Raw genomic sequence first — 15,307 nt, 5'->3', positions numbered from 1 at the left:
TTAGTATTATTATATAAATTTATACAGAAATTAAGATTTAATAATTATCTTGCTACAGATAAAATGTTTTCATTAGTAAAATGTTATGAAAAATCATTATCATTTAGCATTATACTTTTTATCTTAACTCAAAATGTATAGGCCATATGGAATGAAGATAACCAAACTAGGATAACTTGATTACAAATTTGTATGAACACTAATACTTATATGAAAAACACCAATAATCAGTAACAATCTACAATTGGCCTATGGCAAAAATACAATGGCATTAACGCAGCACGGAAGAACACGCAAATCTAAAAGAATACATACATCTAAACGTAATAACCACACACGCACACATATATACAAAGGGTACTAGGAAAGTTTTGCAATATGACGCAACAATGAATCACAGGAAGCTGCTTGTTGCTGCATGTTGAGACATGTTCATACGTGCATAGTAGCCGCTGCGCCAACTCGATGGGCTCAGTTATTCATTAGTAGTGAGAGTGTAAAGTGCTTACGATGGCATCGTGGTCACGAAATGAGATAAGGACAGTTTTGCGGTATAATTTCGTGCGTGGTTTAACCATAGACCAGTGCTTAGAAGAAATGACTCTTGCACCAGATGATGATTGTCCACATCGTACAACGATATTCAGGTGGTATAGAGAATTCCAAAGGGGAAATTTCACTCTGGAGGATTCTGAGAGGCCGGGAAGGCCACGAATGTCAGTTACGGAGGAAAACGTTACTGCTGTGAGGAAAATGCTTGACGAAAACAGGCGAGTGACCTACCAACAGATAGAGGATACTTTGGGCCTAAATGCACCAGCAATTCGTTCGATTCTGCAAGATAATTTGCACGTGAAGAAACTTTGTTCTCGCTGGGTGCCGCATCAACTGACTGAAGAGCAGATGACACGACGTGTGACTTGGTGCCGGGAGATGTTAAAAAAGTTTGATAAGGGACAATCTCGGTGTGTGAACAACATCGTGACAAGTGACGAGACTTGGCTGTACTATTACGATCTGCCGACCAAGGCTCAAAACAAAGTTTGGGTCTTTGATGATGACGACACACCCATAATTGTCAGAAAATCCCGATCTGTAAAGAAGAAAATGATAGCTGTATTTTTCAAATCAAGTGGAATTGTGGAACGTGTTGTTTTGGACACGCAGAAGACAGTCACAGCTAAGTGGTATACTGAACAATGCCTGCCTAAAGTCATTGGATCTATGAAGAACCTGCGGCCAAAGTCAAGAATGGACACGTGGTACCTCCATCACGATAATGCTCTTGCTCACTGCGCCAAAGCCTGCACCGAATATTTGACCACGACAGGACTGAAACTTCTCGAGCACCCTCCGTACAGGCCAGACCTTGCTCCCTGCGACTTTACACTGTTCCCGCATGTGAAAATGAAGCTAAAAGGGAGGCGGTTTTCCAGTGATGAGGAGCTTCTCCGGGCTTGGGACAACGAGTGTGCTTTACTGCCTAGTGAAACTTGGCAGAACTGGTTTAAAGATTGGTTTCGGAGGATGGAGAGGTGTATTGAATGTAGAGGAAATTACTTTGAAAAAATTAAATAAACAAAGCTGTATTGCAAAACTTTCCTAGTACCCTTTGTATATATAATTGACTACAGCATTAACTGAATAACAACAATGACATGGTGATTCAGTTGAAGAAGCAGAGGTTGCTAATAGTCTTAATATTTTTTGGATCTGTGTTGACTTATCAAAGCGGCAGTATTACCTGGACTCAACTGCATCTATTAACCCCTACCTGCTGCAATAAGAAAGCAATGAAAGAGGATTCTTGCTAAAACTTCATTGCAGAGAAGTATCAATTTGTTATATGCAGATAAAAATCACAAGAAATCACAAGGTCACACCAAAAATTTCACTACATATATAATTAACACTACAATTAGAACCATTTATAGCTTGGCTTCTCACAATAGCTGTAATCGAACATAATTTTGTATAATCTTTTGTTTGCAACAGATCTTTTTCACTTAGCAAATATAAGCAGAAATGTGTATTGCTAGTGCACCGACAAAGCTAGAAGATAACAATAAATTAATGGACATACAGTGAACTGTTTACTAAGATATAAAACAAACTGAAAATCTTATTTGTTAATGAAAATTAACTTATCACTCAAAAACATTGTACAGGTAAGGCACAGCCTCAGTTTGTTCAACTAACCATCAAATAGTCTATCCAGCTTTGTAATGTTTCAGGAGAATCTATTCATTAATGAAAATTAATCTACCTCTCAAAAACATTATTGTACAGGTAGGGCATAGCCTCAATTCATAAAACTTACCACTCAAATAGTCTATCCAGCTTTGTAATGTTTCAGGAGGGTCTGTTTCTTTGATGTGTTTCAGTGCTTCATCAAGAAGAACGTCACCAGTTGGAGCTTCATTTTTCAGCAAAACTTTCCGCATTAGAAGACTTCTCCTTCGCATTCCAGCACGTTCTAATTCCATTCTACCTCTAAGTGTTAATTCTACAAGGATACATCCTCTCAAACCAGAGGATATACAGTCATTCCAAAAAGATGTATAGCCCTATAACATAAGAGGGGAAAAAAAAAAAAAAAAAACATTCTGTACTGCAGTACATGAAATAGATCTAAAATAAGGGCTGTTAAAATATTTTATTCTGAGAACCTTTCTAAACCAATTATAAAATATATTAGAAAGGAAAGCTCTGCAAAAAGTATGAAGAACATTAAGTTGAAGTGTTCAGAATTCAGTGATTCCACAACTATGGTTGTCCTGTGGCCTTCTAACAAGACATGACTTAATAGTCACAGTGTTTTTAAATTTTAGTTGTTTCCTTTTTGGTCACAGAATTGTGGATGGTTTATAGTGTTAATGTTGTGATATTTCACATTGTTTGGCTTTAGAGTTTTCAAGGGGATGCCACTAAATTTTTCATAATTGGTTAATAAATTATGCCGTATTGGCTTTATTTTAAGGTATTCAAAATTTTAGGTATGTATTCCTTGCACCAAACTCTTTCTCTTAATTTAGTCCTCCCTCCCTTTTTATTTCCTTCTATGTTTCTTTATTTAATTATTGGTTTGGTTTTATATATATAAATCTCACTACAACACTACATTCATGCAAGATGATTCATGCTTAGAATAAGTTAATGCCAACCCTCCTATTTTGCAAGTCAAGTTGCAGTATGCCTAACTTAATGAAAACTCTCTGCGAATTATACAGCTGCAATAAAATTATCAAAAAGCTGTTTATGTATTGGAAAAATGAAATGACTTCACAAAGAATAGCTACAGTATCTTTAGGCAATAAATTAATCTAAAAAGAAATTACTTTTGTAAAACAAAAGATATTGTTAGTAATTTGCATATCATGTTCTTGAGAGTATATTTTATCAAAAACATATTTTAAATAGTTTGCTATGTTTAATTCATGTACAGCACAAATTAAATATGTTGAATACAGTACATAAATGTTAGAAGTTTTCAATTCTTACCCATTTTTCTTTCAAAAGGTGATGCTTTTCTGAAGTCACAGAAATGTTCATGAGATGAAGATATCAGTTTGTAAATTAAGCAAGTGGTGTCAAAAATTCTTTGTTTGTAAGATCGAAAGTTCATAAATTAATGTTTGTAAACAAGCAGCACTCTCGTGAATCTTATATACTGTACTTCTAAAGTCTGGTACGCTATTGTTAGCTTGAATGTCAGGTTGTGTCTTATGTGGCTCTCAGAGAACTAGTTTGGACAATGCCTGCAATAAAGTATTTATCTAAAATAGAATTACACATCAAGCTCTCAGCTTTCACACCAATGCCAGAACATGCACTTGGTCATCACGCAACACAGCGGCAGCCCCCAAGGCAGAATGCGCTGGTCCCAAAGGAACTAGTAGTTGTTGGTGACTCTATTGTCAGGGAAACGGGAAACATGCTTTGTAAAAAAAGATAGGTGGAACAGGAACAGGGTATGTCTGCCAGGGGCAAAGGTTGATGACGTTGTAGAGTGGATATCATCTTTTAAGGGCACAAAAGGTGATATAGTTGTACACGTTGACACTAATGATATTAAGAGTAGGAGACTGGCGGAATTACTTAACAAGTACAGGTCACTGTTGAAAAAAAGCCGTGAATTAGGGTTGAATTTGAAAGTGTCTGCCATTCTGCTCAGACATGATAGGAGGGAGTATATGATGAGAGGCCTGTCAATCAATTCGGCCCTGGAAAGATTGTGAAAGGCTCAAGGGGTAGAATTTTTTTCAGCCTGGTCTGTACTTGTTAACAGGAGAGACTGCTTCTACAGGGATGGGATACACTTAAATAGAAAGGGTGCAAGAATGTTTGCTGATGCTATAGAGGCAGTGTTAAGTGGGTCGGAAAACTGCTAGATTGGGGGGATACAAGGACTAATAGATTAACAGTAGCCACTGGCAGAGGTGAAAGTGATTCTTTCACTGCTTCTATTGGAATGAGCAGCAGCCTGTAAAATAAGATGCAGGATATTTCAAAGACTACTGGGAATCATTGGGGTACAAGTAAACACATGGGTTATGTTAGGGTAGCTAAGAAAAAGAACAGGTGCATGTATACTTGCGTGTACACCAATCCTAGGAGTTTAGTAAATAAATTTGATGAATTTGAGGTATTGCTCAAAACATCAAAGGCAGATATTGTTGGGATTTCAGAGACATGGCATCACACAGATATAAGGAATGCAGAACTGGAATTTGGGGAGTACAATGTCTACAGAAAGGATAGGCAGGATGGGAAGGGTTATGCTATTAGTTAAGAAATATAAAATCCAAGGAAGTGAAGCCGGTCCACATCGCTGGACAGTGCAGTGTCGAGTCAGTTTGGTGTGACATAAGCAGTGGGAGATCAAAATTGAGAGTAGGAGTGTACTATAGGCCTAATGACTCTGATGAGTATAATAAGAAACTGTACAGGAAAATAGAGTGGGCCAGTAAATCAGAAAGTCTTATAATGGGGGATTTTAATTTACCAGATATTGACTGGAATTTGGGGGTTGGTCACTCACGCTAGCAAGGCTTTTGTGGATTTATTGGATGATTGTTTTCTACATCAGCATGTTCGGGAGGCAACTAGAGGGAGTAATACTCTTGATTTGATTATCAGTAGTGATTCTTCATGCATTACGAATCTGCAGATAAATGAACCACTAGGTGGCAGTGATCACAGTGTGCTGAAGTGGGATTTACTCAAAGAGGTAACTACCATTAGGGGTAAAGGGAAGGGTTATTGCTTCCATAAAGGCGACTACGATGGACTGAGACAGTATTTAAATTCTATACAGTGGGACCAACTGATGATGTTACCAACAGCAAATTCAAAATGGGAAGCATTCAAAGAACTTATCTTGGAAGCTACTAGGCTTTACGTACCAACTAAGAAATATTGTTCAAGGTTTAGGCCAAAATGGATGTCAGATGAACTAATGAGGCATATGGCAGAGAAGAAAAATGCATGGGATACTTACAAATTAACACATGACACAGAAGCCTATGATAGATACAAGTTGATATGCAACCAAGTTACAAAGGAGGTTAGGCAGGCGAAGGCAGATTACGAGAAATCCTTGGCAAGGGATGCAAAGAAAAACAGCAAAGAGTTCTTTACTTATGTAAACTCTAGAAGGAAGGGGATGAATCAGATTGATCCACTTGATATTGATGGGTCAACTGTTGATGATCCTGCTCAGGTAGCTAACAAACTAAATGAATATTTTGCATCGACATTCACACATGAGGAGTTATTCAACAAGGGGAATGCCAGAGGTGTATTCAACTCTAGCAGTAAGCTACAGAATCTTGAAATAACTGGGAGTAAAGTGGAGGAGAAACTGTTGAAGATAAACACAAGAAAGGCACCCGGGGTGGATGGGATCTATCCAGTTATATTAAAGGAGGCAGCAAAGGAAGTAAGCAAACCCTTAGACATAATTATGAGAGCTTCCTTGGACTCAGGGGAGGTACCCATAGACTGGAAATGTGCAAATGTGACCCCAATTCACAAAGGAGAATCGAAGGCTGACACAAGTAATTATAGACCTGTGAGCTTAACTTCTGTTCCAGGAAAATTAATGGAGGCACTGGTTAAAGAAGCACTGCAGGATCATTTAGACAAGACTTCAGTTATAGCTCAGACACAGCATGGTTTTGTTAAGGGGAAGTCTTGCCTGACCAACTTGATTGGATACTATGATGCAGTCGCAAAAGAACTGGATGCAGGGAATAACTTTGATATTATATACTTGGATCTTAGAAAGGCTTTTGATACTGTTGCACATGGAAGACTGCTACACAAATTGGAGCAGTGTGACACTGGAGGCAAATTGCTGCTATGGATAAAGGGGTGGTTGAGGGGGAGAAGACAGAGAGTGGTAATCAATGGACACTGCTCATCGTGGACTAATGTTATTAGTGGAGTCCCTCAGGGCTCAGTGTTGGGTCCATTATTGTTTTCTGTATTTATAAATGATATTGATGATGGTATATCAAGCTTAATGTCCAAGTTTGCAGACGATACAAAGGTTGGCAGGGTTGTCAAGGACACTACTGACACTATGCTGCTGCAACAGGATCTGGAAAGGTTGAGCAGATGGGCTGAGAGGTGGCAAATGAAGTTTAACATTGACAAATGTAAAGTACTACACATGGGAAACAGCAACCCCAGAGCAACGTATCAACTCTGTGGTACTACACTGACAGTGGTAGAGAATAAAAGGGACTTGGGGGTTTTTGTGCAGGCAGATATGAAGTTCTCGGAGCAGTGCAGACGGGCTGCAAGAGTAGCCCATGGAGTATTGTCAATGATATACAGGAATTTTTCCAGCAGGGATAAGGAGGTGATTATTTCATTGTATAAGGCAATGGTCAGGCCACACCTAGAGTACTGTATACAAGTCTGGAGGCCTCATTTCAAGAAGGATGTAGATCTGCTGGAACGAGTACAGAGAAGGGCAACAAGATTAGTGAATGGAACAAAGGGGTGCTCTTACGAAGAAAGGCTTAAGTTTTGCAAATTACAGTGTCTGGAGACTAGGCACCAGCGAGGTGATCTGATAGAGGTGTATAAAGCCTTGAATGGTTTGAGCATGCTCAATGCTGATGGGATTCTTCCTCTAGCTCAGAAAAATCACCTGAGAGGGCATAAATTCAAATTGAGGAAAGACAGATGTAGGATAGACGTGCGGAAATTTGCCTTTAGCCAGCGGGTGGTTGGTTGGTGGAACAGACTTCCATCCCTTGTGGTGGAGGTTGATAGCCTAAATAAGTTTAAGGCTCAGCTGGACAGGTATTTTGAACGAACAGAGGGGTGAAGTGGAAGTGGGTTTTTTTTTTTTTTTTTTTTTTGGCTGATGCTGCATAAGCTTGCTTTCTTGCATCAAATGCCTCTACTAATGCTAATGCCCGATTAAAATTTTCCTCTAATTCTTTGGGATCGTGGCTTATGACCACAATGTCATCTGCAAATCGTAAATGGTTTAGGTACTCTCCGTTCACATTGACTCCTTTCTGCGATCAGTCTAATCTTCTGAAAGCTTCCTCCAGGGCAGCAGTAAACAGCTTCGGAGATATTTGTCTCCTTGTCGAACTCCTTTCTTGATTTTAAATTTCCTACTGTCTTTGTCTAGTCTAATAAAGGAGGTAGCATTCTCATATATTTTCTTCCAAATCATAATATGTGGGGTATCTATGCCTTGTCTTTCCAGTGCCCGAATCATTGCCTTATGCTGTATGGAGTCAAATGCCTTTTCATAATCCACAAATATCAGGCATAATGGTGTTTTATATTCATTTGCTTTCTCCATTAGCTGTGATATTACGTGAAGGTGATCCATAGTTGAGAATTAGGACAGAATTCTTAAAGTCCTAAAGTCAACTTGCTCTTTCGGTTGATTCTCATCAAGTATTCTTTATAATCTGTTAGTAATAACCCTTGTGAACAACTTGTAGATGTGGGATAACAAGCTAATTGGTCTATAATTTCCAATTTATCTCCTTTCTTATGCAGCAAAACTATGATTGCATTATTCCACTGCTTAGGCGTCACATCTTTTCTAATGCACTTTGTGAAGAGTCTTGCTAGTTTTTGTGTAATATCTCTTCCTCCCAATTTTAACAACTCTACAATAACTTCATCTTCCCCCAGGGCTTTCTGATTCTTTATTTTCTTCAATGCATGTTCTACCTCATTAGGAAGAATATCGGGTATGTCGTATGTGTTGCTACTTTGCAATCCATCTTCCCCACTGCTGGCATGATTCCCCTGCTCCTTGTATAATTCTCTATAGTAATCTTCTGCTATTTGAATTATGCCTTCTCTACCGTTTATAAGTACACCATCGCTATTCTTCAGTTTCAGTATCATTTGTCTTTCTGTACTCCTGCTCATGGCTGCTGTTTTAAATCCTTTGTTTTCCCTTAATGCTTGCTCTACTTTTCTTGTGTTAAATCTTCTTATGTCCTCTCTGAGTCTCTTTCTAATGGCTTTGCATAACTCAGTATACTCAATTTTCTCCTTGTCAGTGTTTATCTTGCTCTTCATTTTTCGTCTTCGGTTCATCTTAAGTGTTTCTTGACTAATTTTTTCTTCTTTGGATTTCTTTTTCCCTATAGGTTTCTTGGGGTTTATCACTTTCTGAAAGTTGTAATATTCCTCGTTAATATCTTGGTCCTGAGCAGTCTGCAGATGCTCAAACTTGTTCTTAAGTTCCAGTACATACTGCTTTTTTCTCCTCTTCTGTTATCTCAAAGATCTTTGTATATACCATATGGCTAATAATAATAATAAATATGTACTGTATATATAAAAAGAAACAGGCAGTTACACTCCTGGTACATCTGAATACCTTTGGCTTATGCTTTTCTCTATAAGTCTTTATGCTTTTGTATTCTAATTTTTATACCCCAATTATTATTAGAGTACTCAGGGATGATTGAAGTACTACTGCTATCCTATTTCTTCTCTCACTTCACCTACTTTAACCTCAGCTAGTCCAACAGATAGCAGACAACACAATTATATACATATGATGGGGGCATGTATTACATACCCTCTTATAACCCCCCCCAATCATATGTATATAATTGTTTTGTCTTCTACGTGTTGGGCTAGCAGTTATTCTGCCAGTAAGCTACTAAACTGTTAATATATTATTAACATTTCTTCATTAAGGCCTCTTGGACTGTCTTTAGGTTCTGCTGTTATTGGCAAATAGCAATCACAAACAGATAGCTTTTGCTGATTATTATTTGGATGTATTGCTCAAATGGTGCTGGCCCTTGGTAATGTGCCATTCAATATATTATTTTACTAATAATTAGCAATAATTTTATTATATATATATATATAACAATATTTTAGTTAATTATAATACCAACCCATTTTAGTTGGTATTATAATTAACTAAAATATTGTTATATACAGACAGATGTAATGTACAATCATAAATTTGATGGCATTAATCTGTTCTGCAACTCTTTCCCTTTCTATTTCTTATATTCTTTTATATAACTTCATATTTAGATATATATATATATATTTTTAGGGGTTTCTCGTTGGTTACAGCTCAGAGAACTTGGGCCATTTCCTTGCAGTATTATTGAACAGCTAATTTCTTATGCTATTGGAATTCTTGACTTTCACCCTTCTCTCTAAAGTGTACAGCTTTACACTTTTTTTTATTTTATTTTTTTATATATATATATATACATACATCTACATACTTTTAACATCTTGAACTGGTTTTTTGAAATTTTGTTTAAATTATATATATATATATATATACAGTACTTTTTTTGGGACGGTACAGCGTACCGGCACTTTTATTAACAGTGACATGTGACATTTGGATGCAATGCACTTTAAAATTTGTAATATTCCGAAAATTTTTTTTTTTCACATGTTTAGTTACTATTCATATAGGCTTAAAATTGTTTAACTAAATTTGCATTTTTCACTGTCTATTTTTAAGATATTTTCTACATAACTGTATAACCATTTTCATAATTCTAAATTACTCAGTCAGACCTCTGTTTAACGAAGTCCTTTTATAGTGAATTATTTTGAATTCCACTTGGAAGTAACGTTTAAAATAGTTTCCGTTGAGCGAAGAAAATTTTCATATAGTGAATGGATTAGGAGGAATTAACTCAGTGCACACTGTTCGCATTTCTGGCCTTCAGGCAATTAGTGCTGCTGCGTGAATTAAAAGAGCTAAAGTGATTAATTATGAGAGCATCCTTGGACTCAGGGGAGGTCCCCACAGATTGGAGATATGCAAATGTATCCGGAATTCACCAAGGAGGATCGAAGGGTGACATGAGTAATTACAGACCACTTAGTTTAACTTCTGTTCCGGGCAAAATAATGGAGTCACTGGTTAAAGATGCATTGCAGGATCATCTAGACAAGAATGCAGCAATAATTCAGACACAGCATGGTCTTGTTAAGGGAAAGTCTTGTCTGACAAATCTGATAGGACATTATGATATGGTTACAAAGGAACTGGATGCAAAAAATAATTTTGATATCATATAATTGGATTACAGGAAAGCTTTTGACACTGTTGCGCATGGAAGACTATTGTACAAATTGGAGCAGAATGGTATTAAGGGTAAGTTGCTACAATGGATAAAAGGATGGTTGAGTGGGAAAAGACAGAGGGTGGTAATCAATGGGTGCTGCTCTTCGTGGACTAATGTTATTAGTGGAGCCCCACAGGGTTCGGTGTTGGGTCCTCTGTTGTTTGTATATTTATCAATGATATCAGGCTTAGTGTCGAAGGTATATCAGGCTTAGTGTCGAAGTTTGCAGATGATACAAAGGTTGGCAGGGTTGTGAATGACAGTAGTGGCAGTGTGCTACTGCAACAGGATCTAGATAATTTGGACAGATTTGCTAAGAAGTGGCAACTAAAGTTTAACCTTGACAAATGCAAAGTACTGCATATGGGTAGAAGTAACCCCAGAGAAACGTACCAACTGTGTGGTACTACACTTAAGGTGGTAGAAAATGAAAAAGACCTGGGGGTAATTGTGCAGTCAGATATGAAGTTTTCTGAGCAATGCAGACAGGCTGCCAGGGCAGGTCATGGGGTTTTGTCAATGATATATAGGAATTTTGCTAGCAGGGAAAAGGTGGTGAATGTCCCTTTGTATAAGGTAATGGTCAAGCCATGCCTTGAGTACTGCGTACAGGTCTGGAGGCCTCATTTTAGGAAGGATATAGATTTGCTTGAGCCTGTACAGAGAAGGGCAACAAGATTGGATTACCAAGAGAGGCTTAAGTTCTGCAAATTGCAGTGGCTGGAGACTCGGCACCTGTGTGGTGATCTGATTGAGGTGTATAAGGCCTTGAATGGGTTGAGCATGCTGAATTCTGATGGGATCCTTGCACTTTTTCAGATTACGAACCTAAGGGGGCATAAATTCAAATTAAGAAAAGACAGATGTAAAATTTACTACTACTACCACCATTCTGAAACTTAGTGGTACCTTGTAAAATGTATCCGACCACCTGTCCCACGTACGGAGAATTTGTGCTGTTCAACAATGAGCAGATGAAGGGGTATTCCCAATGGGCTCTGGTCCACCTTCTACTTCTAGTGGTGTTCAAACCTTTCCTGTACTGGGGCCATGTTCAAAAAAAATTCAAAGTTAGATTTATTTATGCTGATTTAGTTGACGGACCATAGGTTGGACACCGCTGTGAATCAATTGTAAGTGCCCCGTTCGAGAATTAGGAGAAAGCGATTTTCTTTTTTTTCTTTTACCCCGAAAAATAATCATCTGTTCTTTGGCAGATGGGCGTTATTGATATTTTTCTGTAAATTTTCCCTATCTCCGTTTACATGATCACAGTACCTAAATATCCGAATGACACTAACATTTTGGACAGTTTCAAAAAAAAAAAAAAAAAGAAGAAAAAATTCAAATTTAGGAACTAATGACATCGATGACGAGAGAAGGAAAACGAGGACAACGAAGGTTTAAACCTTCTAAACAAGAATTGTTGCCATTCGATGAAAATGAAGTTAGAAAATTGTCAATCAGGTTACAATTAAATGAAAGAGATACAATTCGTGGATTTCGGAAATACCTGATTGCATTTGATGGACACTGAGTACGATACCAATTTCATCGAGTCAATGTGAATGAGGATTTTCACAAATGAATCTTATCACCAGCCCAACAAGAGCTTCGTTGATGACAAAAATAGTTTCTTAAATTTGCAGGCCCCCGCTGACCTGCTTTGATCCACAAAACACGTCGATTCGTGGCTGCTTCAGAAACGTCATTCAGTAACTGACACACAAGTAGGAAGAAAAGGAGGAGTCGGCATAGGGTGTCAGATGAGAACTTAATAAAAATTTGGAATATTTTACAAAAACTTTATGAAATTAATTTTACTTATGTTATTTATTTTTACTTATTATTTTTAGGGTCCATAGTCTAACGAAAGACCCTTATAATGTCACTCGGTTGTCTGTCTGTACATCCGTCTGTCGCAGCATTGTATCTCTGGAATCATTCAAATTATTGACTCGAAATTTTGCATGGGTTAGTACATCATGTGGGCCAACATAATGCCATATTGATCATTGTTGACAAAAATTTGTCTGAGAAATGGAAGGGTAAAATGTGGGGGGACAAAAGATGTTGTCGACAACCTATAGCTTGTTATACACCGTTGGAAAGAGCTCAACGAGTAGGTTTAAAATATTTTTAAAATTAAAAATGGCGGCGCTAGACAGGAAAATGTGAGTAATTTTCATGTCCCCCCCTATTTCCGTAACTAATGGAGCTAAAAATTTAAAAATCACATTAGCTATGCATTATTCGATCCTTATCAAGGGAAAACTAAATTATTACAATTGAAATCTATCATTTACTTTTTATGTTAAAATTAAAAAAAAAATTATTGCACTTCGATAGCAAGCTTCTTTGTACTAAGTAACTTTCCTTTTGATGATAAAAAGGTTGCTAAATAGTTAGTTAATAATTCTATAAAGGTCATTTATAAATTTTGAAATGAAAAGTATTTTTTAATAATTTTCAAAGCCAGAGTTGTCCCGGCAAGGAGGTACTCAGAGCCAGTGTTGAGGCGTCGGTGGTGGGTAGGCACCTGCATGGAGCCTTGCATGGCCCTCACCTGCCAGTCGCTTCTCCCCCAAGAGTTTAATCGCTTCTCTCACCCTTGTCATTCACAACAACTGGAACACTCTAATAGACAACATTTTCGTTAGTTCCTTGGTTTTAGGCCAAGCCGGGGTACTGGAAACTTTTTTTCAGTTACCATAAAGCTCTCTATTTGAGATACTACACTAATGACCATTCATGACTACAGACCCTTTCATCCGGAGTGCCTGGCACTCAGTAGTTGACCGATTTATTTACTTATTTTACTCACATTTAATTATTTTTTTATATACTTGAATAATAAATTTATGCTTAATAAACTGTTAATATACTAAATTTGTTGTTCTTAATCCAAAAACATTACTACTAAAGTAACAATATCAGGAAAAAAATTTTATCCTTTTTAATTTTCAATTTTTCCTTATAGCAAAGAATGAGTACCGGTACCTATTTTTTTACAAAAAAAGCACTATATATATATACACACGTTTAATTGTAGATTGTTATCGATTAATGGTATTTTACATATAAGTATTATTGTTCATACAATTTTGTAATCAAGTTAGCCTAGATTAGGTTATCTTCATTTCATGTGGCCTATACATTTTAAGTTAAGAGAAAAGTATAATGCTAAACGATAATGATTTTTCATAGCATTTTGCTAATGAAAACATTTTTATCTGTAGCAAAATAAATCCTAAATTCTGTATAAATTTATATAATAATACTACATCTTAAAGACTATACAAATTTATAAAATAATATAATATAATATAACGTATTGCGATTACATATATAACTTTTCTCACTTCTTACGTAAATTTTAAATACACAAAATTTTGGTAGTGGGGATCCCAACAACCCAAAGTGTGATGTGGTGTGTGTTGAGCTATGAGATAAAACATTTAAGGCTATGAGGCTGAATATATTGTGTCTGTAATTGAATGTATGGAGCGAAAACCTGGCCGTTGAATAGGCGAGCGGAAAACAAATTGCTCTCCACAGAAATGGATTTTTGGAAACACTCAGAAGGAACTTCTAGAAGAAACAGAAAATGGAATGAAGACATAAGGGAAAAAAATGGAAGTGAAAATGACTATTATTGACACCATCAAAGAAAAGCATCTAACATGGTATGGACATGTAAAACAGATGCAAGAAAACAGATATCCAAAGGCTATCCTGGAATGGATACCTCCTGGAAGAAGGAGAAGAGGAAGACCTAGGAGGACATGGATGGATGGAGTATGGGAGTGCATGACAGCCTGAGGCTTAACCAACCAAGACACCCAGAACTGCACTTTATGGTGGGAAAAAATTCCTAACAAGTAGGCTGAGGAAACACATTGTAAATGGAAACACTCCTCTTGAAGAAGAAGAATTGAATATATTCTTCAGTTGGTTTGAATCCCATCTCTTCCGGCAAATTGCCAATAAACTGTATGGTCATCTTTGAGTGTGGCCTGAATCAACTGTTTTACTAGCAGAGCAACATGTGGTGGAGCTCTATCCTGTGCACACACACACACACACACACACACAAAAATCTGTGTCAAAATGTCCTTTCTTTTGAAGGGCAGATATCATACAGATGATGTAACAGAAGATCAGCAATGTCTTCCTGTAACAGTATAATTCATGACCATTTGCTCAAATTAAAATAAGTCATCATTCAGGATAACAGGCAAAGAGTGGGGAATTCAGTCAAATCACTGATTCAATTAATTGAAAATCCAACAGATTCAATACTCAACAACCTGTCTGAGAAAACTGAAAAACTTTAGTAGTGTTTATAATCCTCTATTCAGGTTGTTTCAATTCAAAAGGCACCAGGGTTTATCTTGCTTAATTGTCAACTTTTTTTTATCATATTTGTGCTGAAAAATACTTTAATTTGATTAAGTGTTGCCCTTCAGATTTTAAAATTTCTAAATTTTGCCTGATCAACTTTTTTTTCTTCTCTCAGTGGGAAAGATGTTTCCCAACCTCGGTTTAGTCTAAAAACATCACCAGTATACTTTTGAATTGAACATAAACAAATTTTATTTTGGGGAAGAAAAAAAAAAAAAACACCAGAATGCCCACAACGGTTGTAGCATGAACAAATGTGATGCAAAGTGCCTTTATATAGCCAGCAATTC

General features: G+C 36.9%; 1 protein-coding gene across 1 annotated transcript in view; it reads right to left on the bottom strand.

Moving 5' to 3' along the window:
- The window catches only part of sau (Golgi phosphoprotein 3 homolog sauron), a 75,241-nt gene that overhangs the window by 23,862 nt on the left and 36,072 nt on the right, over positions 1 to 15,307 (bottom strand). The window contains exon 2 of the mRNA XM_090377205.1: positions 2,321 to 2,567. Within this exon, the coding sequence (XP_090233331.1) occupies positions 2,321 to 2,567 (247 nt within the window). The remainder of the gene's footprint in view (positions 1 to 2,320; positions 2,568 to 15,307) is intronic.

This window comes from Mastigoproctus giganteus, chromosome 7, assembly GCF_048544385.1.
Source record: "Mastigoproctus giganteus isolate SK-2022 chromosome 7, ASM4854438v1, whole genome shotgun sequence".
NCBI classification, from domain to species: Eukaryota; Metazoa; Arthropoda; class Arachnida; order Uropygi; family Thelyphonidae; genus Mastigoproctus; species Mastigoproctus giganteus.
This window is presented reverse-complemented; position numbering and strand designations above follow the sequence as displayed.